This window comes from Rattus rattus, chromosome 15 (assembly GCF_011064425.1).
Source record: "Rattus rattus isolate New Zealand chromosome 15, Rrattus_CSIRO_v1, whole genome shotgun sequence".
Classification (NCBI taxonomy): domain Eukaryota; kingdom Metazoa; phylum Chordata; class Mammalia; order Rodentia; family Muridae; genus Rattus; species Rattus rattus.
The window spans coordinates 22,313,279-22,338,205 of NC_046168.1; the positions used below are offsets into that span (position 1 = coordinate 22,313,279).

At 38.7% G+C, this 24,927-nt stretch overlaps 1 protein-coding gene across 3 annotated transcripts; it reads left to right on the forward strand.

The window, feature by feature from the left end:
- The first annotated feature begins 625 nt into the window (after positions 1-625).
- On the forward strand, positions 626-24,927 carry Rnf138 (ring finger protein 138). Of its 3 annotated transcripts, XM_032885537.1 has the most exons (8): positions 626-879; positions 1,296-1,493; positions 8,332-8,497; positions 9,229-9,344; positions 14,997-15,053; positions 18,064-18,175; positions 20,931-21,038; positions 22,797-24,927. In XM_032885537.1, the coding sequence occupies exons 2-8, from the start codon at positions 1,384-1,386 to the stop codon at positions 22,863-22,865; spliced, it is 738 nt and encodes a 245-aa protein (XP_032741428.1). In that variant the 5' UTR covers positions 626-879; positions 1,296-1,383; the 3' UTR covers positions 22,866-24,927. The 3 variants fall into 3 exon arrangements, with proteins under 3 accessions (XP_032741428.1, XP_032741427.1, XP_032741429.1); XM_032885536.1 differs by lacking the exon at positions 626-879 and having other exon boundaries at positions 1,255-1,493; XM_032885538.1 differs by lacking the exons at positions 626-879; positions 20,931-21,038 and having other exon boundaries at positions 1,256-1,493.

Below are 24,927 nucleotides of genomic sequence, written 5' to 3' on the forward strand. Positions count from 1 at the left end.
TTAATTTTCCATACTTTCTCTTTTCCACAGAAAACTTTCATTCCTATTTCATGTGGCTTTATCTAGGAATTACGGGCCCATTCGAGAATACCCATTTATTGTTTCTGCAATGAGTAAAACGATATCAAATTAGTGGCTTAGATGGAATGCACAGGTACATGCTCCTACCCCATTTTTCTTTAAACTAGCATTCTCATTATCTCTAAACAAAAAGGTATTATAGAAGACTGCATCTGTCACTTCGTTTAAAACGAAAATTCAAACTCCACAGCAGCTCAGGCTGCCTTTGAACATGAGATCCTCCTGCCTCTATACATAAATTACAGAGTCTAATGAGATTGCGGGGCAGGCAAGCGGATCTGCTCTAATTCCAGAGCTCGTTTCAAGACAGCCAAGGCTACAGATAAACTCTCAAAAAACCAAACCAAAACAAACAAACCACCCCCCAAAAACAAAGCAAAGGAGAAAAAGAAGGAAAGAAAAAAGAAATTGTACGGAAGAAAAATCTCCGCGAAAAGAGGAACAAGAAACGGAACCCATACTGCGGGGCAGCTTTGGAGGCTACCGGAGACCACCGCCCATTGCTTTCGTCACAATCCGCCGCCGCGCCGGCCCTGGTTGCCATAGCGGCCCTAGCCGGCGACCACCGCCCCCGCCCTGCCGTGGGCGGTGACCCGCCGGCCCGCTGAGAGCCGCGCAATGCCGCGGGACTGCGGCTCCGGGGGTGGGGGCTTCACGGTGCATCACGAGCCTCACTGGGGCCTAGTTCCATGAGGCCTGCGCACCCCGGGACTGATACCAGAAGACGGCGCGGGACCATCGCTCTCCCGGCCTAGACGGAGACGGAGTGTGAGGCGCGGCGGGCTCAGGGCATCTGAGGTGAGGCCAACGGGCTGAGTGGAAGAGACAGAGGGGCGGGCCAGGGAGGGCGTGGGAAGCCCGAAAGCGCCTGTGAGAGCGACAGAGGAAGACAGGCTCACCGGCGAGCGCCGGTCTGTATAGCGGTGGAGCCTGGCCGCTGGGGGCGGGGCTACCGGCCCCATGGCGGCCGGCAGGGGAGGGGCTTCGGCGCGCGCTGTTGATAGACGCTTCGCCGTAGCCAATGAGTGCGTCGGCTACCTCACCTCCCCGCTAAGCCCCGCCCTCACGCTGTGTCCCCTGCGGAGAATGGGCGGGACCTGCTCCTGCTGCTGCCTTGTCTCTGCGTTCCGCCCCGCCCCCGAGTCCCGCCCCCTTCCTGACGCAGGCCGCTTCCTGAGCGAGCCGCTTCCTGACACGACTCCCTCCCCCTTCAGGGCTCTCTCCGGGCGTCAGGCTCAGGGCCACCGCCGCCGCCACCTCGGCTCCTGCCGGCGCCGTCGCCTCTCCCGCCCACCCCTCGCCATGTCCGAGGAGCTTTCGGCGGACACGTCCTACACGGAAGATGATTTCTACTGCCCAGTCTGTCAGGAGGTGCTCAAGACGCCGGTGCGGACCGCGGCCTGTCAGCACGTGTGAGTAGACGCCCCTTCCCTCGTGCGGCGCACCGGCCCCGCGGCCCGCCGGAGCCTGTGACCCCCACCGCCCGGCCTTGTCCCGGTCGCCTGCTCTCCGCGCCCGGGGGCGGTGTCCAGGCCCTCTCGGTGGCGTCCCTTGTGGTCCTCGCCAGGCCTGAGAGGAATCACAGAGAACGTAGAGCCTTTTTTGTTTCCTAGCAACCCTTGTGGAGGCCGGGACGTTGAGTGCTCGGCCTGGGCCCGGCAGAGGTGTGTGGGCCCGCTTGGCTACCTGCCTCGTTTTCCGGGCTTTGCTTCGTTTTTAGACCCTAGCCCTGCCTGCGCGAGAACCACCCTCCCCGCCCCCCCCCCGTCTAGCCCTTGAACGCTCCCTCACACCATCCTTGAGCTTATTTAAAAATTCAGTGATAAACGGTCTAAAATGAGGTAGCTTCCTTCTCCCACTCCGAAACTGGCAGGATTTCCGGGGCTTGAGATAGCTCCCTTTGTGCTATCATGTTTATTATTGCTGGGTTATAACAAGTATGGAGGCAAGACATCGTTCAGTTAGAGGAGGTGTTTACTCCAGGGCTGAGGTAGAACACAAAGGCGCTGGGCTGGGCAAGGTGACTTGAGGTAGGTTTTATTTGGCAGAGGGAGAATTTCAGTCATTTTCTAGACAACCAGTGTCAGTGGGAGTTGGAAACAGACCTTGAGAAAGTATACTAAGCATCTCACAAACCTGGGTAATGTGAGGAGTGTGTGTGTGTGTGTGTGTGTGTGTGTGAGAGAGAGAGAGAGAGAGAGAGAGAGAGAGAGAGAGAGAGAGAGAGAGAGAGAGAGAGAGAGAAGAGAGAGAGAAAGAAAGAAAAGAGAAAAGGACTCATGCAGCCCTGTCTGGTTTCAACTCAGTGATCCACCTGTCTCTGGGATTGCAGGCATGGGCCGTCGAGCTAGGCTCCCCTGAGGGACTTTTATATACTAAAGATAACCAGTGCCTAGGCTCCCTGCCAAACTTAGAAATGAATTTTTGGCAGGTGGAGCCTGAAAAAGTTCTGTGTTTTCAAGCAGCTGAAAAGAATTCAAAATTCTAGATAAGTCCCCCCCCTCTCTCTTTTGTTATTTTTGTTTTGTTTTCGTTTTTTTCAAGACAAGAGTTTCTTCCTGTAGCCTTGGATATCCTAAAACTAGTTCTGTAGACCAGACTGACCTGGGATTAAAGGGGAGCACTGCTGCCCCTCCCACCGGCCCCAGACACACTCTTTTTAAAGTGATGGGTCTCTAATTTGTCAAGGCATAGGTAGAAGCCAGGTGAGGTGGTGCTTGGGAACCGCAGGCAGAAAGATTTTGACTTTGAGGCTAGCCTGGTTTCTAATGTTCCAATCCACTCTGGACTACACACCAAGCAAGACCTTGTCTCAAACACAACCAACCAATAGTACCAATATTCCAACACTCTCCTAAAAAAAAAAGGAGTGATGGATAGAATTTTGGTGTCTTAAAAGTGTAATGTTTTTGACATTGATAATCTTAATTTGTACAATATATTCTGGTGATGGTCCCCCTCCAACCTGCCTTTTTTTTAAACATAACATTTTCATTGATTCTCTGGAATTTCGCATCATGCACCCCAAATCATACTCACTCCCCAGACCTCCCATGTCCGCCCCCAACCTTTGTGACCCCCCCTAGGAAAAACTAAAAATAAACAAAATATCAAATGTAATTTGTTATTCATATACTCATTGGAGCATGGTCAAACTCTTAAATGGTCCACCTGCCTCTTAAATAGAACTGAGTCCTTTCCCTCCCACACCACCACCAGATGCCTTCAGTTGTGGAGAGCTAGTTTTCGTGTCCATATCACATTTTTTTAGTTCTCTGACTAGCTTTCTGTCTAGGCTGCCACCTGTCTCTTTAGCAAACAAACCCCGATAAAACCAGAATAAAAATAAACACAAGAAACAAAACCACAAAAATTAGAAAATAGAATATGTAAGGAAATGGGTAAAAAAGTGCTCAAAGCAATATCACTCAAAAAAAAATCTATATAGAAGTACCATTGAACTCTTGTGTTGACTGTCTACTTCTGGGCATGGGTTAATTCTTTATTGTTCTTTTATCTTCACTAATTCTATTCTATGGTTCTCATGTGAGTTAGCTGTTAATGATGAAATAGGTAAATTGTCTTTGCTCATCAAGAAAGATTAAAGAGGACTGAAGAAGTGATTCTGAAGTTAAGCACAATTACTGTTCTTCCCCAGGACCTGAGTTCAGTTTCTGCCACCCAGATCAGGTAGATAACTATTAACTCTAGTTTCAGGGGATCCAACATCTTTGCCCTCTGGACTCATATCCACATCCATACACAAAAACACATTTAAAATTGTAAAAAAAGAATTCTTTACAAAAAAGATTAATAACAGCCTGACATTCCTTTATTTGGTGCTGATGAAGTGAGAAGCTACAGTAGCTGTTATTTGTGTATGCGGTAAGTCTTTTATGTACAGAATCAGTTCAGATACTCTGAGGTCAATGATCTCGTAAATCCCATTGTCGTTTTTAGCCCCCTCAAAATTCTGTGCATGAGATTCTGTTATATTTAAAATGAAGGACTATAATTTAGCTCCACTAAAAGGGATTTTTTTTTTTTTAACTTAGTGTGGCCTTTCTTCAGATTAACTTAATAGTCTTTGACATGAGCAGAATAGCTCTCTACCTTTTTCTACAGTTGCTTTGTTCTTTATGAATAGTGAATTTGAAAAAAAGAGTGAGGAAAAAAGTTTTATGTAGATGAAAAGGTAGATAATGTTGGAATGGGTCTAGATTGAATTGATGGGTATAGAAATTGATTTGTTTTTATATCTAGAATTTAAAGTGTACTGTATTAGTTTACTACATTTTTTTTTCTCGGAATTATAGACAAGTTTATTTTTCTGTAAAATCAGGTTGTGTGTTTGAGATGGGGCTTACATTTAAGCTTAGTGCCTTAATGTATGTATGTACTCCAGTATACTAAATTCCTTTTCTCCCATTATTAAAAACGGGTTCTCCCCCAGCCCCTCAGGTAATATATCCTAATATTGTTCTCTTTCTCTACTACTCACTTCCTTCTACCTCCCAACCCATCCAGATCCATTTCCTTTCTTACAAGAAAACAAACAGGTGGTGGGCATGGTGGAGCACTCAAGAGTCAGAGGCAAGTAGATATCTGAGTGCAAGGACAGCCTAATCTACAGAGTGAGTTCCAAGGATAGCTAGGACTATACAGGGAAACGCTTGTCTTGAAAAACAAAACAAAACAAAGAAAGCAGGCTTCTAAGAGATAATGGTAAAGTCATATATAATAAAACAAAACTAACATCAGAATTGGACAAAGCAAACATGCAGAAGGAAAATACCAGTTTATGTTAGGCAGTGGCAGCCCATACCTCTAATCCCACCACTCAGGAAGGAGATAGAGGTAGGTGGATCTCTGAGTCTGAGGCCATTTTTGTTTACAGAGTAAGTTCTAGGATAGCCAAGGCTACACAGAGAAACCCTGTCTTGAAAAAACAAAAAAGAGTACCAAATTACTTTCTGATTCATAGAGAGGGATGAGGTTAAGGATTTGGGGTCACTGCCGATTTTGTAGACACTAAAAATAAGTTCTCATTTCAATGACAGGAAGGAGCAAAAGCATTACAATTACTTTACCAAAAATATAAATGTCCCTTTAATCTCCATTTATTTCTTCAAATAGGAATTGTCTAAGGCTTTCTATTTGGCTGGCACAAGGAGTACTCAGTGCACTTTCTTGGGGAACTGTTAATGTCTAGTGGAGAAAACCTATAAATGAATGTTAACTGATACAAGCTTTTGGATAGAAAGTTTTATGTTGGTACTCACAAGCAAGTGTCTAAAATCAGTTTAGGAATATAAACATAAATGCTGATTTCCTTGATGAAATTACTAGTCTGAATTTGTATTTTGGGCATAGTGGTATATACCTTCATATACTGTGGCAAGAAGAAACCAAAGAATATGTGTAATGGAGCTGGAGTTCACACACACACACACACACACACACACACACACACACACACACACACACACACACACACACACACACCCCATTGAATGTTTTCCTAGAAGTTAGAGACCTATTTTGGCAGGAGAGTAGCATTGGGAGGTTTCTTTCACTTATAGAAAGTTTATATTAGTGTCAAGTTTCAGATTGTCAGTTGAGATTAGTGATGTTGACATGTCAGGGAAGAAAATGATAGAACCTTAAATTAATAGTGATAAGAGACTCCTGACATTTTAAGGATTTTGTATAAGATTTGATGACTTATACAGTACTTATTTCAGTACTTATATGTATATATTGTATATAGATTTGGAATAAATAGATATAAAGTTGTTTTGTGTGTGTATTCATCAGAAAGTATACTGAAAGCAAGAAGAGGTCTTAGACCCAAATGCATAACTAGAAGTAGAGAAAGCTGTACCTGAGGAGGAGTAGACAGAATAGGAAAAAAAACCAGACAAGACAAAAACAAAGCAACAACAAAAAATCCAAACTACAGCAATAACCTTAGAGTAGTCAGAAAAAATGCCTAAAAATAAGTAAAACAAAGTGAGGGATGAGGATATTAGTGCTAAAGTGCTTGCCTAGCAATGCTTAGGGGTCTGGGTTCAATCCCCAGCACCCAGAAACAAAGTAGGCCTTGGGTGGGTCAGGCCTGCAACAGCATCTGGGAAGACAGAAAGGACAATTGGAATTTTAAGGCTGGGCTATTGCAACTGAGCTCCTGCCTCAAAACACCAAAATGAACTGGAGATAGAGCCCAGTATTGACATAGTTATCTAGCCTATATGAGTTCTGTTGATCTGTCTCTCCCAAGATCACTGAAGTTGAGCCAGGCATAGGGGCACATATATAAAAACAGCACTTAGAAGGTTAGGTAGGAGGACTGCCATGAATTTGAAGCCAGTGTGGGCTACATAGCAATATTGTTTCTGAAAAGGTCATAAAGTGTGTGTGTATGAAGCAAGTATCCAAAAAAATACTTCAGGAGAAAATAGAGTGGGTATTGATAAGGTTATTTCTCTTATTTTACTTTGTAATCTTTAAAATCTTAGTTTCTTTTTTATTTTTGTTTTGATAAAATTTTGACAAAAAGCAACAGGTGAGAAGGGGGTTTATTTGATTTACAATCACAGTCTTATTTTGGAAATATCAAGGCAGGAACTCAAAGCGTTATATCCACAGTCAAGAGCAGAGACATAAATGTACAAAACCTTGCTTGCTCCTCAGCTAGCTGATTATATAAATTTGCTTGTCAGGTGTTTAGTTCAGGGCTGCCAATCCTGGGAATGTTGCTGTCTGTTATATCAATAACTATCAAGATAGTCCTAAATATACCCACAGATCCAGTCAGCCTAATCCAGTACCTCTATTGACTTTTTTTTACTCAGGTGATTTTGTGTTGTTTCAGGTGATTTGTAAAATGTCAAGTAATATTTGTAAACTGCTGGAAATAAGTTCTCATCCAAGTGAAAGTTTACATTGAGTAACAATTCTGATTTTCCTGTCTCAAGTTCTGAGATGATAAGCATGTGTACCAAAATACCAGGCTTTTCTATTTTGAAATGAAGTTTGAGCTATGTGGCTCTAGTTTATTGGAAACTCACTATGATTTTTAAAAAATCTATTGACAGTCCAGTACATATAATAGTTCTGTTCATTTTCATCTTCAGTTACCTTCTCTCATTTCATTCTCGGTTCCTCCAAATCTCTTGCCAACAAATTCCCCTTCTATATGTACTGTTCTGAAGTTATAGGTTCTTTTTTTTTTTTTTTTTTTAAAAGACATTCATTATATATAAGTACACTGTAGCTGTCTTCAGACACACCAGAAGAGGGCATCAGATCTCATTACAGATGGTTGTGAGCCACCATGTGGTTGCTGGGATTTGAACTCAGGACCTCTGGAAGAGCAGTCATTGATCTTAATCACTAAGCCATCTCTCCAGCCCCAATAGGCTCTTTTGATATATTGAAATAGTTTAGTAATTTTTTGATTTGCACCTTTTCCTTCTCTTCCTATCAGGCTTTCTTTTGAAGTAAGTTCTGTTTAGATTTATCTAGCCTAGGACAAAGGGAGATAATAAGTTTATATCTGAAGAGGCATGTTTGTGGTTTAGAAGGAACAGTAAGATTGGAAATAAAATTTTTTTATTTATTGGGTGTTTTTTGTTTGTTTGAATCAGGGTCTTTTTTTTATGTTAATGTAGTTCTGTCAGTCCTTGAGCTCACTAAGATTTTCTGCTTCACCCTCCTGAGTGCTGGGATTAAAGGCCTGTGGTACACCTGTCTTTTGTTTTATAGTTTTCAAACACAAATGCAGCTGGGTGTGGTGACACATACCAGCACTCAGGAAGTTAAAGTAGGATTGCTTGAGCTTAGAGTGAGATCCTTCAAAAAAAAAAAAAAAAAAAGCTGGAGAGACCACTCAGAGGTTGAGTACTGACTGCTCTTCCAGAGGTCCTGAGTTCAAATCCCAGCAACCACATGGTGGCTCACAATCATCTGTAATGAGATCTGATGCCCTCTTTTGGTGTGTCTGAAGACAGCTACAGTGTACTTATATAATAAATAAATCTTTTAAAAATAAAGAAATTTTAAAATGGATATAAGTATAATTTCATTTTGTTACTGTCTAATTCAGTTATTAGTCTTATTGCCAGAAAAACATATATAATTTAAAACTGAGCTGTACATTTTCAATAGCTTGACTATGTATCCATAATCACTTGTTTGTGTTTCATAACTTTTTTTCTGTAATTAACCTGTCACAAATGTTTGGCTTAGTTTCTGTAGAAAATGTTTCCTGACTGCAATGAGAGAGAGTGGAATACATTGTCCTCTATGTCGCGGAAGTGTGACTAGAAGAGAAAGAGCATGTCCGGAACGGGCCATAGATCTTGAAAATATCATGAGGAGGGTTTCTGGTAGCTGCAGATGCTGTTCAAAAAAGGTAGGGTTATATTATGTAATTGTTTTAATTTTCCAATGAATATGGCGTTGAAAAGAAAGGCGTTTCCAGAGCATTTTGTACACTATAATCTCTGCTCTGGAGAGTTTCAAGTTCACAGCCAGTTTGGGCTATAAAAACAAAGTAAATAAGATGTTATTTCAGTTGAGAATTATGTAGAAAAGACCAGAAAGTTTAATATATCAAAAACCTTGTTGAATTTAGAGTTTTATCTTTAAAATTAAAATTTTACTTTTTCAATAAGCTCACAGTCTTTAAAGATCTATATACAAAGCTTTTTTAAAAGTTCTACCTAACTCTCAAATGTTAATAATTTAGTCAAATAGATTTAGGTACTGATAGAAGTCTCTAGCCCACTTAAATATTTAAGAAATACATAAGTTAATAGAAGCTGTATTCTGTGGGTATGATAAACAACAATGTATTACCTATAATTATTTTTCTTTTTGTTGTTGTTGTTTTTGGAGACAAGGTCTCCCTATGTAGCCCTGGTTGATCTGATTGTCTAGGCAAGATTGGCCTTGACCTCTCAGAGAACTGCTTTCTAAGTGTTGGGGTTAGAGGTGTGTGCCATCCTGCCTGATACTCATTTTTTATATCAAACTTTTGGACTTAAATATTTAGTTACCTATCTTCATCTTTTTTCTTATTATTGACAGTATCTCAAGGTTTTTGCATTCTGTTTTAAAGATATTTTAACCTATAATTTACAGATTAAATTTTATCGCATGAGACATCATTACAAATCTTGTAAGAAGTATCAGGATGAATATGGTGTCTCTTCTGTCATTCCAAATGTTAAGATTTCTCAAGATTCAGTAAGGAGCAGGTAAGCAACATTTACCTTTAGCTTTAAAAAGCAAAATTTTAATAAACAAGATGGGGAATTACATGGGGTGTATATGTTTAACAAATTACACTAGTATCTTAACTAGAATTTGTCTTAAATTTATTAGATATATACAATATTGTATCTTGGCGACCAACTTCATGATATACCTAAACTTCCTGAGAGTCTTTCTTGGGACAAAAATTATAACTGGGAGTTGAAGACTCAACTGATTTTTCTGACGAAATAAATAATTTGGAAATTAGGAAAGTCACTTTAATGTATTTAAATATTGGAATTTTTTTCATTGCTCTGTAAGGAATAGACTTAGTATTTGAAGGTAATTCTGATAATAACATTTAAGTTCTTTTTTAGCTACAATTTTTTTAAAGCTTTTTGTATCTTCTCTCAGATATGTTCTGCCATTACTCCTGCCACTTTTACTTACTATTATTTTGAGACTGGGTATAATGTATCCAAAGGTGGTCCTGAACTTCATACATAGCCCATGATGGTTTTGAACTCCTGTTTCTCTGGGTACTTGGCTTACAAATAGGCAATCTCAAACCCGGCATCAATATATGGCTTTTTTTAAGTGATTTTTTTTTTTTGTTACATCATTTTAAAACATTTATTACATTTATTTTTGTGTGTGTGTGTGTGTGTGTGTGTGTGCGTGAGAGAGAGAGAGATATCAGAGGATAACTTGGAGGAGTTAGTGTTCTTTTTTTAAGTTTGTTTAATTTGTTTAATGTATATCTGCATGTACACCTGCACACCAGAAAAGGGCATCAGATCTCATTACAGATGATTGTGAGCTACCATGTGGTTGCTGGGAATTGAACTCAGGACCTGTGGAAAGGCAGACAGTGCTCTTAACCACTGAGCCATCTCACTAACCCCCTAGTTTTCTTATTCTGTGTGGGTCCTAGTGATTAAATTCAGGTCTTCTGGCCTTTTTATTTTGTTTTTTTAACAAAATAAAAACAAAACAGGGTCTTGGACTATATATAGTCCTGGCTGTGTTGGAACTCAGGCCAGCCTGGCCTTGGAGGACTGACAGTCAGAGACTCAAAAAGATCAGGCTGTTTCTGCTGGGATTATAGGAATGCCGTCACTCCTGGTGGTCATCAGGTTTAGTAAGTAAGTAGCAAGTGTTTATACCTGCTGAGCAAACTCCTAGCTCTTCTGTGAGCATCCTTTAAAATTCAATTTAGATACCTGTACTACTTGGTTTTTTTTTTTCCTCTTTTTCTTCGGAGCTGGGGACCGAACCCAGGGCCTTGCGCTTGCTAGGCAAGCGCTCTACCACTGAGCTAAATCCCCAATCCCGCCTGTACTACTTGTTAAGTGACAGCTGTCTACCTTAGGAGACAGAGCTTGCTCATTTGGTTCCTTAGATTCATTTGGTCAGACAGTGTTTAGTCCTAATAATTCCTTATTTAGTCCCAATATTCCTTATCTGCTTTTTTCTTTCCTGTTGTTACTTCTCTCAGTTCCTCATATTTCTCTGAATTTACTTGGTAGCTCTTGAATCTGCCAGATGGCACTCTAATCTGTGTAATCTCTCTGTGTGTTATGTTCATGTGAGTGCAGAGGCCAGAAGGTGTCAGATGCCCCTGGAATTGGGGTTACAGGTAGTCAGGAGCTAATTGATGAGGTTGCTGCAGCCAAACTTGGGTCCTCTTTTTTTTTTTTTTTTTTTTCCACTTGGATGATTAACTACTAAAACCTTCTTCCAGCCTTGCCCCATATATTTCCTTTAGTGTTTAGGAAAAGATGTTAAATCTCCAAGCTCTAATAACTGACCGATAGCACAAAGTACTATTCCAGTCTCCTTTTGTATATGTGTATGTTCAGTGGTGGTAGTGGCGGTGGTGGCAGCAGCAGTGGCAGCCGTGAGGGTGCAAGGAGCTAGTGTTGAGTTCCATCTTCAGTAGGTTTTTTATTGTATACTAGTACACTGTAGCTGTCTTCAGACACACCAGAAGAGGGCATCTGATCTCATTATAGATTGGTGGTGAGCCACCATGTGGTTGCTGGGATTTGAACTCAGGACTTCTGGAAGAGCAGTTAGTGCTCTTAACCACTGAGTCATCTTTCCAGCCCTTCAGTAGCTTTTTACCATAGCTTTTGAGATAGTCTTTGAACCTGGAGCTTAATGATGTACCATGAGGGTCCAGGGTGTGTTTGTCCATGTCTCCCCTCAGAACTAGCTTTCATGAGTGCTTTACTTAAAAGTAAGTGAATGAATACAATAAAATACAGGCCTGGTGATACAGGGCTGTAATCCCAGCTACTCAGGAGGTTGAAGGAGGATCACAAGATCCCCCTGGGCTTTCAAGGCCAGACAAGTCAACTGTAGCAAGATACCCCAAGTGCTGTAGGATAGGGTTGGGGCTATAGTGTGATGCCCTAGATTAGATCTTTAGTACCTCAAAGATGAATGAATGAACAAAGGAACATGCACTGCTTCCATGCACACTAGATTTAAGAGTGCCCTGGCTCAGATTGAAGCTGTTATTTCATAATCGTTTGACTTGGTCAAAATTTTGTGCCTTGGTTTTCTCACCTCTTTAAGATTGAGGTTGACGTGTGTTAGTGTAGGAAAGGTTAACTTGAATAATGTCTTGCATGATGTTCACACCTTGACCTACATCCTTTATAAGTGATACTGTTTTTCTTTAGCACCCAAACATACCTTGCCAGCTCAGCTGCTAGACTTTTTTTCCCCCTCAAGACAAGGTTTCTCAGTTTAGCTCTGGCTGTCCTGGAATTTGCTTTGTTTCCCAGACTGGCCTTGAACTCAGAGATCTATTTGCCTCTGCCTCCCTCATGCTGGGAATAAAGGTGTGCATCACCACCATGACCAGTTTAAAAAAATTTTTTTTACAGTCCATCTGTTGCCACCCTCCTGGTCCTCCCTCCCATAGTTCCTCATCCCACTCTTTCCCCTATCTTCAAGAGGATGTTCCCCCTACCCCCAGGCCTCCTCCCCACTCCAACCAGCAAAATTTTGATGTATCTTTGTTTTATGAGGATTGGTGTTTGCCTGCATGTGTGTCTGTGTGAGGGTGTCAGATCCCCCTGGAGTAGAATTACACAGGCAGGTGTGTGCTGGGAGTGCACTTAACCACCTCTGCGCCTAACCAGCTCTGCAGGTAGACCTTTTACCTGTCTATCTAGCCAGTCTTCTTGTTCCCTCCCTCCCTCCCTCCCTCCCTCCCCTCCCTCCCCTTCCTTCCCTTCCTTTCTTCCTTCCTTCCATCCATCCATCCATCCCTTCCAAGGCTTTTTCTTTTTTTAGACTGTGAAAAATGTCCTTACCTAGAATTTCTTCCTATTGATAGAAATGTAGTTTATGTTCCGATTAGACCCTTTTTAGCTTTATTGCATTTATTTACCGCAAAATCTTATCTGGGGTCTAGTTTTTTGTTTTGTTTTGTTTTAATATATTTCCTATGAATTTTGGAATAGAAGGCTTAGTGAATTTTCGGTATGGACATGGGCCAGATTTTAAAAGGTGATTTTTGTTTGTTTTGTTTTTTTGAGACAGAGTTTCTCTGTGTAGCAGAGCCCTGGCTGTCCTGGTATTGCTTTGTAGACCAGGCTGGCCTCAAACTCAGAGCTCTGCCTGCCTCTGTCTCTCTGCCTCCTGCATGCTGGGATCAAAGATGTGTGCCACCATTCCCGTCAAAAAGGTGGGTTTTTTTGTTCTATTTGTTTTATTATATTTAGGGATCAGATAGGGCCCCATAGCTTTACCTATCTACATCCTCAGAACTTAGGGGTTTGTTTTGTTTTGTTTTGTTTTTGAGACAGGATTTTGCCATGTGATTTTTAGGTAGTTTTGAGCAATCTTCCAGCTGGTGAACTGGTTTCTGAATACTGGGATTATAGGAATCATGATGCCTGGCAAGAGAAATGGTTTTTGTTTTTGTTGGTGTTGCTTCAGGGGTTGGTTAGGGAGGTATGGTTTGCTCTTCAGAGGACCTGTATCATTCCTAGCACCTACACTAGGTGGCTCTCAGAACCATCCATAACTCCAGCTAGAATCGATGGGGAGAGGGGAGAGATGTCTCTGGCCTCTAAGATCACCTGCACTGAAACACATCATGTAATGAAATCTTTAAAAAAAAGAGAAAAAGAAAAAAGGTGTTCCCCCATGGTAGAAGTAGGCTAGTGAACGGGAAAAGAAATCCCAGTGCTTGTAAGTACTTGTTTTTGTAATACGGACAATATACTTATCACTTTCTGTGGCCTGTTAGTTACAGTTTTTGTATGCAGTGCCCCTTCTAATACTTCATATGCCTCTGACTTTCTGGCATAGGATACAAGTAAATATGTCAGGATAGTCAGTGTATTAGAGAAGTGTGCTAATGAAGCCTAGTTTCTTTTTTCATTTTTTAAGGAATAATCAGCATTTAAAAATTCTTATGTTTTGTGAAATTGCCACTTTGGAAGCCACAATCTTCTACCATATCCTAGCTACATGACAAAAGTTCACAAATATTTTACTTCAACTCCAGAGTTTAAGAATTTTAACAAAGAGAGCTGGAGAGATGGCTTAATAGTTAGGAGCATTGGCTGTTAAGTAGTTAAGAACACAGGACCTAGGTTTGAATCTCAGTACCCACAAGAGGGATCACAACCATTTGTAACTTCAGAAACAGTGGATGCCACACCCTTTCTTGGCCTCTGTACTACATGCATGTACTGCATAGACCTACATGCGGGCAAAACACCCATACACAGTTTTAAAAAAATTAGCAAGGGCCAAGTATGATAGCATATGCCTATAATGCTAGCACTATATTTCTAGACCCTATCCCTAGCCCTCATTTCCCCTCATCACCCCCAAAAGAACATCACTGAGGCAAAAGATCTTAAAATTTTGTTTTCTTTAAGATTTATTTATTTTATGTATATGAGAGCTCTATCTGCATGTACACCTGCACACCAGAAGAAGGCATCAGATCATACTATAGGTAGTTGTGACCCACCATGTAGTTGCTGGGGATTGAACTCAGGACCCCTAGAAGAACAGACTGCTTTTAAACACTAAGCCATTTCTTCAGCCCCGCAAAATTGTTTTTCAATTTACACCTTTGAATCTGAATATTGTAGAAATTATTTTTGTTTTTTGAGGTAAGGTCTCATTATGCAGGTATTGGCTGACCTGGAATTTTCTGTAGTCTAGGCTGGCCTCAAACCTATGATTTTCCTCCCTCAGCCTTCTGAGTGGTGCTACTGCTCTGCTGTAATCTCTTTTAAAAAGCATGAATGAATAGGAATTCAAACGGTCTTACTTGATTTGGAAAGCAGTGCCATGAATATTTAGTATTTTATGACTACTCGAAGTTTAGACTTTATTTTAAAAATATGAATGTATGTTTTTCCTGCATGTGTACCCAAATGTGTGCCTGATGTCTATAGAGAGCAGAAGGGATCCATCAGCTCCTCCGAAACTGGAGGTAAATTGTGTGCTGGTAACTGAGGCTGGGTCCTCTGCAAGAGCAGCAAACGTTCTAAGTGCTGAGCCGTCTCCAGCCCTGGAAGTGCAGGCTGGTCGTTTTCATTAAGCAGCTCGTTAGTGACTCTGATGTGTTTTATTATGTGGAGTACTAATTATTTCCCCCTGTGCTTCTTAAGTAATAGGAGTGAAACATCTGCATCTGATAACACAGAAACTTATCAAGAGGATACAAGGTAAAGTTTTTTAAAAATTCTACTTTAGTAAGTAATATTGAGTAATATAGATTATTATTTGTGGTGGTTAAGAGTTTAACTCTGGGGCTGGAGAGATGGCTCAGTGGTTAAGAGCACTGACTGTTCTTTCCAAGGTCCTGAGTTTAAATCCCAGCAACCACATGGTGGCTCACAACCATCTGTAATGAGATCTGATGTCACCTTCTGGTGTGTCTTATACATGAAGTAAATAAAATAAAACTTAAAAAAAAAACCCAAGAATTTAACTCAGGATTGAGCATGCATTATACATTAAGGATTCACGATGCTGTTGAGCTATAACCCTGGATCCTCAATAAGAGATTTTTCTTTTTTCTGAGACAGGGTTTTGCTCTACTTCTTAGGCTGGCCTTAAACTCTTGCTAGCCTTCAGAGTGCTTTGAGTTTCATGCCTGTAGGTTATAACAATAGATTAATTACTAGATTTATATTTAAACGTTTAAAAAAATATTTGGTGTGTGTGTGTGTGTGTGTATGTATGTATTATAAACACATACAGAGATCTAGAGGACAGCTTGCAGGAATTGGTTCTCTTTTCCCACCATGTTGGTCGTGGTGGACTCAGGTGGCAAATGTCTTTAGCTGCTGAGCTCCTCTCTAACCTAGGTATTGTATTTTTAAAACAAACATTTATTCAGTTAAATCACTAACAGTAATACTAGAAGTTAATGCTTCAGAAGTAAATAGCTTAAATTGTTGCTTTCAAGAACATATAAGAACTTATCTATTTTCTTGGTTAGATTTCTTCCATGTATGATTCAGATAAAAGTGTTAATATTGAGCTGACCCTTGCTTGACATTTAGAGGTATTAAATCCAGTGATGCTTGATTCTTAGATTGTTTTGAAGTACTCTTGTCTTATTGTTACGGTAAAACACCATGACAAATGCAACTTATAGAAGATAGAGTTTATTTGGGGCTTACAGTTCTAGAGGACCAGAACCTGAGGTGGGGTGATGAGGCCTGGCAGTTGGCCGCTGGAGCAGCTCTCCTCTTCATACACAAGGAGGAAGCGGAAAGAAAGCACACTGTCAGTCTTTTGAAATTCAAACCCTGCCCAGTGACACACTTTCAACAAGGCAGCACTTGCTAATCCTTTCCAAAGAGTACTAACTAACAAATAGGAACCAAGTATCCAAACATGGGAGCCTTTGTGGGCGGTTGTTATTTAAAGCACCACATTCTTGCTATCAGTGTCTTTGGTTTTTTTGCTTTTGCCTTTTTTAGTGAATTTTGTTTTAGGTTCTTAATCTGGAGTAAAGTTAGGATTTGATGGAAATCCTTTTTAAAAATTACATTATTGCGCTGGAGAGAGATGGCTCAGTAGTTAAGAGCACTGAGTGTTCTTCCAGAGGTCCTGAGTTCATTTCCCAGCAACAACACGGTAGCTCACCATCTGTAATAGGATCTGATGTCCTCTTCTGGTGTGTCTGAAGACAGCTACAGTGTACTCATATACATAAAATAAATAAAATCTTTAAAAAAAAAAAAAACTACATTTTGTGTGCTTTGGGGAGGGAAGTAAAGCACATTTCACCGTGCATTTGTTTAGGTCCGATAACTACTTGTCCCTTCACTTAATTCAGCCATTGAGAAGTGGTTTCTGGAATCTGTAAAACTTTTTTTCTTTTAAACTTTTTTTTTAAAAGATTTATTATATATAAGTACACTGTAGCCTACTTCAGACACACCAGAAGAGGGCATCAGATCTCATTACAGATGGTTGTGAGCCACCATGTGGTTGCTAGGAATTAAACTCAAGAGTATTGGTATAAGGAACTGCGTTTGCCTCCAACAGTGATGTCACCTGCAGGCCACAGGGACCTGTGCATCTGTTGCCATGGCTATACATTCCCAGCATACATTTGGTTCAGCTCCTACCTTCACCTGGGAGCAGTTACGTCATAGTTTAAATAAAAGGCAGACCTTTCCTGTCCCCCAAACCCCGTACACCTTTGTCTCTGACTTCCTCAAACCTCTCCATGTGGGACTGTATTGGCCTGGTGTGGAATGTCTGGACACAAATTGTGATTATATCACAACACAGATCATCTCCGGAAGAGCAGCCAGTGCTCTTAACCGTCATCTCTCCAGCCCCTGAGTCTGGAAACTTAAGTTCCTACATAGGAACTTTGTAAAATGTTAGGAGACAGTTAGAAACTTGAATGAACACCAGTGACTTGACATCACATGAATGATTACAATTAAATTTGGATTTAACTTCTTAACCATGGTCCTATATTTTGTTTGTAATTGTTTGGAGATAGGTTTCATTAGGTAGGTGAGGCTGGTCTTGAACTCATGATCATGCTGCTTCATATTACAGGGGCTTTGGGGGGGACCTTAATAAAGACATCTGTATAGTATAAGGCTGTTGGCCTGTTTGCTGGGGCAGTTCTTCAGCTAGCCTATCTAAACTTAATCTGGCTTCTGCCACTGTGTCTCTGCCACATAGCTTGCTGTCTTTGCTCTCTACCTTCCTTCTCCAGGTATGTCTCAGTATGGGTTATTTTCTTGGTCCAAGCCACCAGTTCTTTATTAAGCAAAAACCACACCTCTTCCAGTTGGCATTGGGGGTGACTTTATCTAGGGCAGCTTGCCTTTTTGGGCAGGTAAAGAAGCAAACATTTGCGTTTCCTGGCCACCTGCCCAGCAATTAACAGTTAATAACACAGGGATACACTGTCATAGCCTGTTGATACAATGTGCGGTTATCCCAACAACTTCAGCCTCTGATACTGGGAGTTATAGGCATGGACTATTGGTGCTAAGGGGAAAAAAGACTTAAATGACAAATACTAGTACTGTATAAAGTGAGAGAAATTCTACTCTGAATTACTTGTTGAATAATTTCATAACTGACTTAAAACAAATAGTGAGTTTACAACAATGGGTCAAAACACAGGAGTACTTTTTAAAAAAATGTTGATGGCTTTGAATTTCAATATGTCTCATTTGAATTACTTTGTAGTTCTTCTGGGCATCCCACCTTTAAGTGTCCCTTATGTCAAGAGTCAAATTTCACCAGACAACGTTTATTGGATCACTGTAATAGTAACCACCTATTTCAGATAGTTCCTGTGGTGAGTATATATATTCAAAAGAATCTTTTGTTTAAAACATGTTGTTCCATGTATTTCTTTATGTATACAAAAGGGGGAAGGTTCTTTCTATATATTTGTATTTAAATGATGAACATGGTAGATTTTTGCTAATAATTGTAATGCAAAAATGAGTTGTAAAATTTGATTATCTCATGTAATCAAGATAGTTATTGAGAGGAAATGTAGACTAGTGTAAGAAAAAACGAAAGGTGAACTAGATATTGCTATGTGGTGGTGGTGGAACCAATTCTGTTGGGTACTTTATTCTGCTGGATGCAGAGGACTGGGTCTATTCATGGGAATCTGCTGCAGAAGACAGTATATGTGTGTATAAGAACTGGGCTGAGCATGGTGGCATGTATTTAATCTTTGCACTGGGGGGACAGGTACTTGACACCAGCCTGATCTTCAAACTGTTCCAGTGAGACTTTGTCTCAAAAACCAAAGAATAAATTAAAACCAGTAGATAGCTTTATTTGTATCTTTGAAGAAGTCAGAGTTTTTGTTTTGATGAAAACTTGTCTTTTTTATGTCATTTTTAGGGTAGATTTATGTAGATTACAGGGTTCCAACATTATGGTCCCTGAAGAATTCATATTGAGTATATATTTTATAGATAAGTGATTTTTAAATCTATACAATGGAAGAGGAGCTATTAAGCTGGAAAATACTTTTTATTTCCTTTCCTTTGCACTTGCCCCAGAAGCATCCTATTACTCCAGCCCCGCCCACCTTTGAAGATTTATTTATTACCTGTATACAGTGTTCTGCCTGCATAGATGTCTGCAGGCCAGAAGAGGGCACCTGAGATAAAAGCCACCGTGTGGTTGCTGGGAATTTAACTAAGGACTTCTGGAAAAGCAGACAGCATTCTTTTTTTTTTTTCTTTTTTATGGTTAATAATCTTATTTATTTATTCACTTTACATCCTACTCACTGCCCCCCTCACCTCCTCCCACAAACCTTCCCCCATCCTCCTCTCCACTTCTCCTCTGAGAGGATATCTCCTCATCCTGCAGTCAGTGCTCTTAGCCTCTGAAAACTCTATAGCCCTTTACATTTTTTTCTGATAAGTATTTGTGATGAAGTCTCACTTAGTTGCCCAAGCAGACCTTGCAGTTGTATTATTCTTCCTGCCTCAGCCTCAGGAGGAAGTGGTCTCTGTATTTCTCTACATGTACATTGACAGAGAAAGGTTGTTGATTAAAATTTGGATTTAAGTTATTAATACAGCATATTTTTGCTAATGATCAATGACAGAATGAGACATTAAATTTTTATTACCTCATATAAAGGGAAATATTACTGTGAGGTAAAGGTAATGTAGACCAGTCTATAATAGGGCTAGGGAGTACAGGTTTGTGCAGTAATAACCAGCTTCTTCAAAAACAAGGAGTAAATTGTATTGATAACATTACCAGCCACTCCTATTTTTAGTGAAATATTATATTATATTATATTAATATATTATACTATATTATTATTATATATATTAATATATTATACTAGAAAAATATATGAAAAAAAATGCCTGGATAACTTCGATTTTTTTTTTCTTCAATTACTGCAGCCATTCATTAGAATGGGAAGGGTTTAATAAACAAATATAGTTTATTTGTTTTATTTTGTTATAAATACATTTAAGACAGCATGCTTAATTTTATATTGAATTGTATAATTTGTAATTTTTTTCTGCATAAATATTTTGTGTATTGTCAGCTTTGATTAGAATCCAGTTATTAAAGTTTCTTTTTGTCAGTCAACTTTTAAAAATGTACTTTATTAAAACTTTGAGGATACAGTTTAAACTTTATAATTCAGTCCATTTTTATATATAAATGACACCAAGCTAGTAATAATTCTGTAATTGTTACTAATTAAATCAAATAATATTCTGTTTATACATATGGTAGGTAGTTAATAAAAACTCATTACAGGCTAAGTAATAGAATGTCCATAGTCTCTCTTATGATGTAGTCATGGTATTTGACTTTTAGAAATGATTTTAAGAGACACATGGTGGCATGTGTCTGCACTCCCAGGGCTTGAGAGGCTTATACAGAAAGATCATAAGTACAAGGCCAGCTTGGGCTATATATAGCGAGACCCTGTTTCAATCTCTGTATACCATCCAGTGCTTTTTGATTTTAGTCATATCTTAGAAACATTGTAGGTTTGAGTATAGATCATAGTATTAAAGTAATTATTGATGCCAGGAGTGGTGGTGAATGCCTTTAATCTCAGCACGTGGAAGGCAGAGGCAGAAGGATCTCAGTGAGTTTGAGCCAGCTTGGTCTACATAGCAAGCTCCAGGATAGCTGGAACTACATGAAAGACCCTGTCTCAAAAAAAAAAAAAAAAGTAAAAATTTGATGTGAATTTAGCTATACCTTTTTTGAGTTTTTAGTGAATATAAATGTTACAATTAGACTGTATGTACTGTGTCTGTTAAGTATGCAGTAGTATTATGCCTAAAGTATATATATTATCTGATTCAAATGCTTCATTGTTAAATAATGTTAATGGTTGTTTGAGCTATTGGAACAATGGTGTCAAATAGACACACTGGGTAGACACAAATTTCAATTTTCAAATAAATATAATATCTGCAAAATGCAGCAGACTGAAGCACAATAAAGTATGTTTTCAGTAACATGAGCTTGTATTTTAATGCTCTCAACAATTATATAATGTTTCATTATTTTTGTTATTTAAAACAATCTGTTTCTCATAGACATGTCCTATTTGTGTGTCTCTTCCTTGGGGAGATCCTAGCCAGATTACTAGAAATTTCGTTAGTCATCTAAATCAAAGACATCAGTTTGATTATGGAGAATTTGTGGTAAGTGAGTTCTTCAAGATTAAGAAAGTTAATTTAACTCTTTCAATCTGGATTTGAGTTTTCAGGCAAGTTGTGGAATCAGACTTCTTGGATAAAGAGCAAGTTGCTGTATTTTTAGTAGTAACATTGTTAAGCTTTGGAAATTCTGGGGATTGAATTTATTGTTTATCCTAGAGAGATAATTATTGGAAAAATAAACCCCTTATTGTAAAATGAAGGTTTAAGTAAAAAATTATCTAGAATTAAGAGAAATTATATCTTCTTGAAAAGTAAAATTGGTGAAACCTGTGTGGAAGATGTGTTCCAAATATAGAGTAAAATAGAGTAAGTTGTTAGCCATGGGCTGGGAGATGGCCCAGTGGTTAAGAGCGCTGACTGCTCTTCCAGAGGTCTAGAGTTCAATTCCCAGTAACCACATGGTGGCTCCCAACCATCTGTTATGGGATCCGATGCCCTCTTCTGGTGTGTCTGAGATACATGAAGTAAATAAGTAAATCTGAAAAAACAAACAAACAAAACATTGTTAGCATACGAGGCAGAGTTACAAACCAAACCAAAGAAAACCCATCAAAACCCTGGTTGTCCACTTAGGAAGGACAACAAGGACTCAGGCCAAAATGGGCCAGTTTCTTCTTTTCATATTCATGATAATTTCCCATTATTAATTGTAAAATTGTACTTTATTTGGCTTGTATGTAGTTAAGGTCTTATTATATACACAATTAATTCCAATAAAGAGCAATTTATGTTTGTTTTCCTGTTAAGATAAGCACAGGCATGCATAATTTTTATTTTTATGGAATTTGCAGTTTTAGTCTACTATTTTGGAATAATTTAAATGTTCGTAAAATTTACATGTGCCAGTTTAGTGATTTTAGGAAGTAATTGTATTTTACTCTTAAGTTTTCATTTTAAGAGCAGTTACTGTGTCTAGAGGGCTATATTTGGAAGAGCAAAATAGTTTTTTAACTATATTTTAATCTTAATTTTGTTTTACTTTGCCATAGAAAACTGTATTTCATTTGTCAAGTCAAAGTGATATCTTTTAAAGTTAACCCATGTGACATAAAATTAACAGCAAATAATGTTTTTTAAAGATAAGGTTTTTGTTGCTGTTGTTTTGCCTGGGGAGTTTGGTTTGGTGCTGAGGATTAGACTCCGGGACTCAGTACGTTCTGAACAGCCATTCTGCACTGAGACACTGAGCCCCAAGTCCTAAAGAGTCAGTTTATAATTTAAAGCTGTGTTCCATGCTGTGGTTAAGAAGTTGTTATTCAACTGTTAACTCATTAAGTGCTTATTTTTCTTAAAATTACTTTCCCTTCAAAATTTAGAAATCTTTTGTGGAAGTGATACATATTTACCATATTATTAGTTTTAATTAAGTATAATTTTGGTTAGTATAATGTATCCTCTGCTGAGCAGAACAGTTATTAGTTATTACTAAATAATTATAGCTAAACTTAAAATTTTTAAAGTCCATGTATTGAAACCTTATATTTTGTTAAATTAATTTTTGAGATGGGGTCCCATTATGTCCATGCTGGTTTCAAATTGCTGGCCTCAAGGTATCCTCCTGCCTTAGGTTCCAGAGTGGCTGAGAATATGGCACATACCGTGGTGTTCAGGCTTGCATTTTAAAGCATGCTGTACATATACTCCCTTGTTTGCAAATGAAGATGTGTAATGCATTAGATAAAATTGAATAGTTGGTGACTTTCTTGTTGACATGTTATTTTATTTATTTATTTTTTTAAGAATCTTCAGCTAGATGAGGAAACCCAATATCAAACTGCTGTGGAAGAGTCTTTCCAAGTTAACATGTGATGTGTGTAGACATCTCTGCCTCCTTGCTACCTACAAGTGCCATCTTTAAGGAGAAGACATGAAGTCACCGTTTTCAGTAATTTGCTGTGCATATTAATAAAAATAATAATTCAGTCTACTGTATTAGGTTTTTAATTGAAAATAAAGGTGGGCCACCCTAATTCCATTCTCTAGACAGTTACTTTAACAGCATGGAAAGGGTCGTATTTCACTTGTGTGGTGAAAAGGGAATCTGTTGTCTTTTTCTTTCTTGTATTACATATTCTGAATGTTTAAGTTGTTTTTGATAATTTGGTACAGTTCCTTCTATTTAGTAGAGAGATAACTGCAAATTCTGAACGATGTGATTCCTATAAAACTAATAAACCTGAGCCATTTGTCAGAGCTGCAGAGTGGAAACTTGAAGTGCAGAGGGGGGAGGGGGGGGCCAAAGGGGTTTTCAAAAGAATAGATCCTGGCTGAGGATACAATAGGAAAATTGTATTTATATAATGTTTAGTATTTTTGAAGACTAGTGAGATTTCTTTAATAATTTTGACTCTGAAAGTGTATTGTACAAATGTTTCTTCTTTTGTGGTTAGAAGAAACAAGAGAAAAAGTTTTCGTTGGTGGTGTTTGTTATTTCAATCTAGGTTGAGTAATTTGTAAGCCCAAATATGTTATATGACAGTTCTTTGTAGTCAGTGTTTCTCACTTGCTGATGAAACTTTTTAGTCAGTGAATGATACATTACACTTAAATTAGTTTTTTAAAAATCCAAAGTTGCAGATGTATGTGGATATGTACATAGACTTTTGCATGTATATATACACATATATATATCCTTGCCTAGAGTTTGTCAGGTTATGTATAGAATTTCTATTAAAGAGTTTTAATAATGGACAGCAATATAGGATTGAAGTATTTATCTCATTTGTTTAAAACTTTGTATGTTACCACGTTTTTAAAACAGTAAACCAAATACTACGTGGTACAGTTGGCTGTTATTACACCTGAAAAAATGTGTTAAATGGTGCTCATTTGTTCTTTTTGAAAATGATTCATAGCTGATGTGTGGTGAGATTTTTACCAGCCTCTGTTTCACTACATTTTAGTCAAAACTGAGTTCTTAATCTTTGGTATAAAGTATTGTAGAGAAGGCCAAGTCACAGAGTAAAGAGTGAAGAGGGAATTGTTACATTCCATGCTAACATCACACTGTTGTGCTTTCTTTAAAATAAACATAAAAGAAAATCTCTGAAGTAGTTTGCTGCTAATATATACAACATATATTGTAAAAAGGGTATATTTTGATTTTCTTAATACCCTTGTTGACTTTTCTACAATGAACATTTTTTTTAACTTGATTTAATAAAAATGTTAATTTTGGATGTGCAGTTTTGTAAAAACCTTTTTCAGTTAAACAGTAATGACTTTATTTATGTTTAGTAATGTAGACTCACAACAAGCCATACATCTTAATACCTTTTTTTTCCCCTGTCATTTCTTGAGCGTGACGTTTACTGTGTTCTCTAGCACTTTGAGTTGACATACAAGAGTGTAATCCTAGGAACATCTATATAATGAACTCTTTAAAGGGAGACTTCTCTCCACAGAAGCAATAACCTGGATGCTTTTAAAGTTCAATTTAGCCAGTGTGTTGCTAAATCACCCTGGGATGTACAAACTTAAAGGGAAACTTGTACTAGAGATCATTCTGGAATCCTGTTTGAAGTCTTGTGGATGAGTTAAATATTAATATATCTATAGCTTTTTCATGAGAATTATCTCTTTCGCATTAGTAACTTATTGAAAATGGAAAAAAGTTTTAAATTCTTTTTTGTCAGTAGATTAAGAACAAGGGTTGACTTTACAGTTTAATTCATGGGGAAGAAGCCTCAGTGGTGTTGTTTAGTAGCCACCAGCATAAAGGAGGAAGCTATAGCAGTGTGCTGACGCATCGCTTTCACGGTACCACTTAGGAAAGCCATTTCTCCTTCAACTTAGTTTAGTCTATGTCCTTCAATACAGTGTTCATTGAGATGTATTGCTTTATTTTTCAATTAAAAATGGTTTTCTCCTA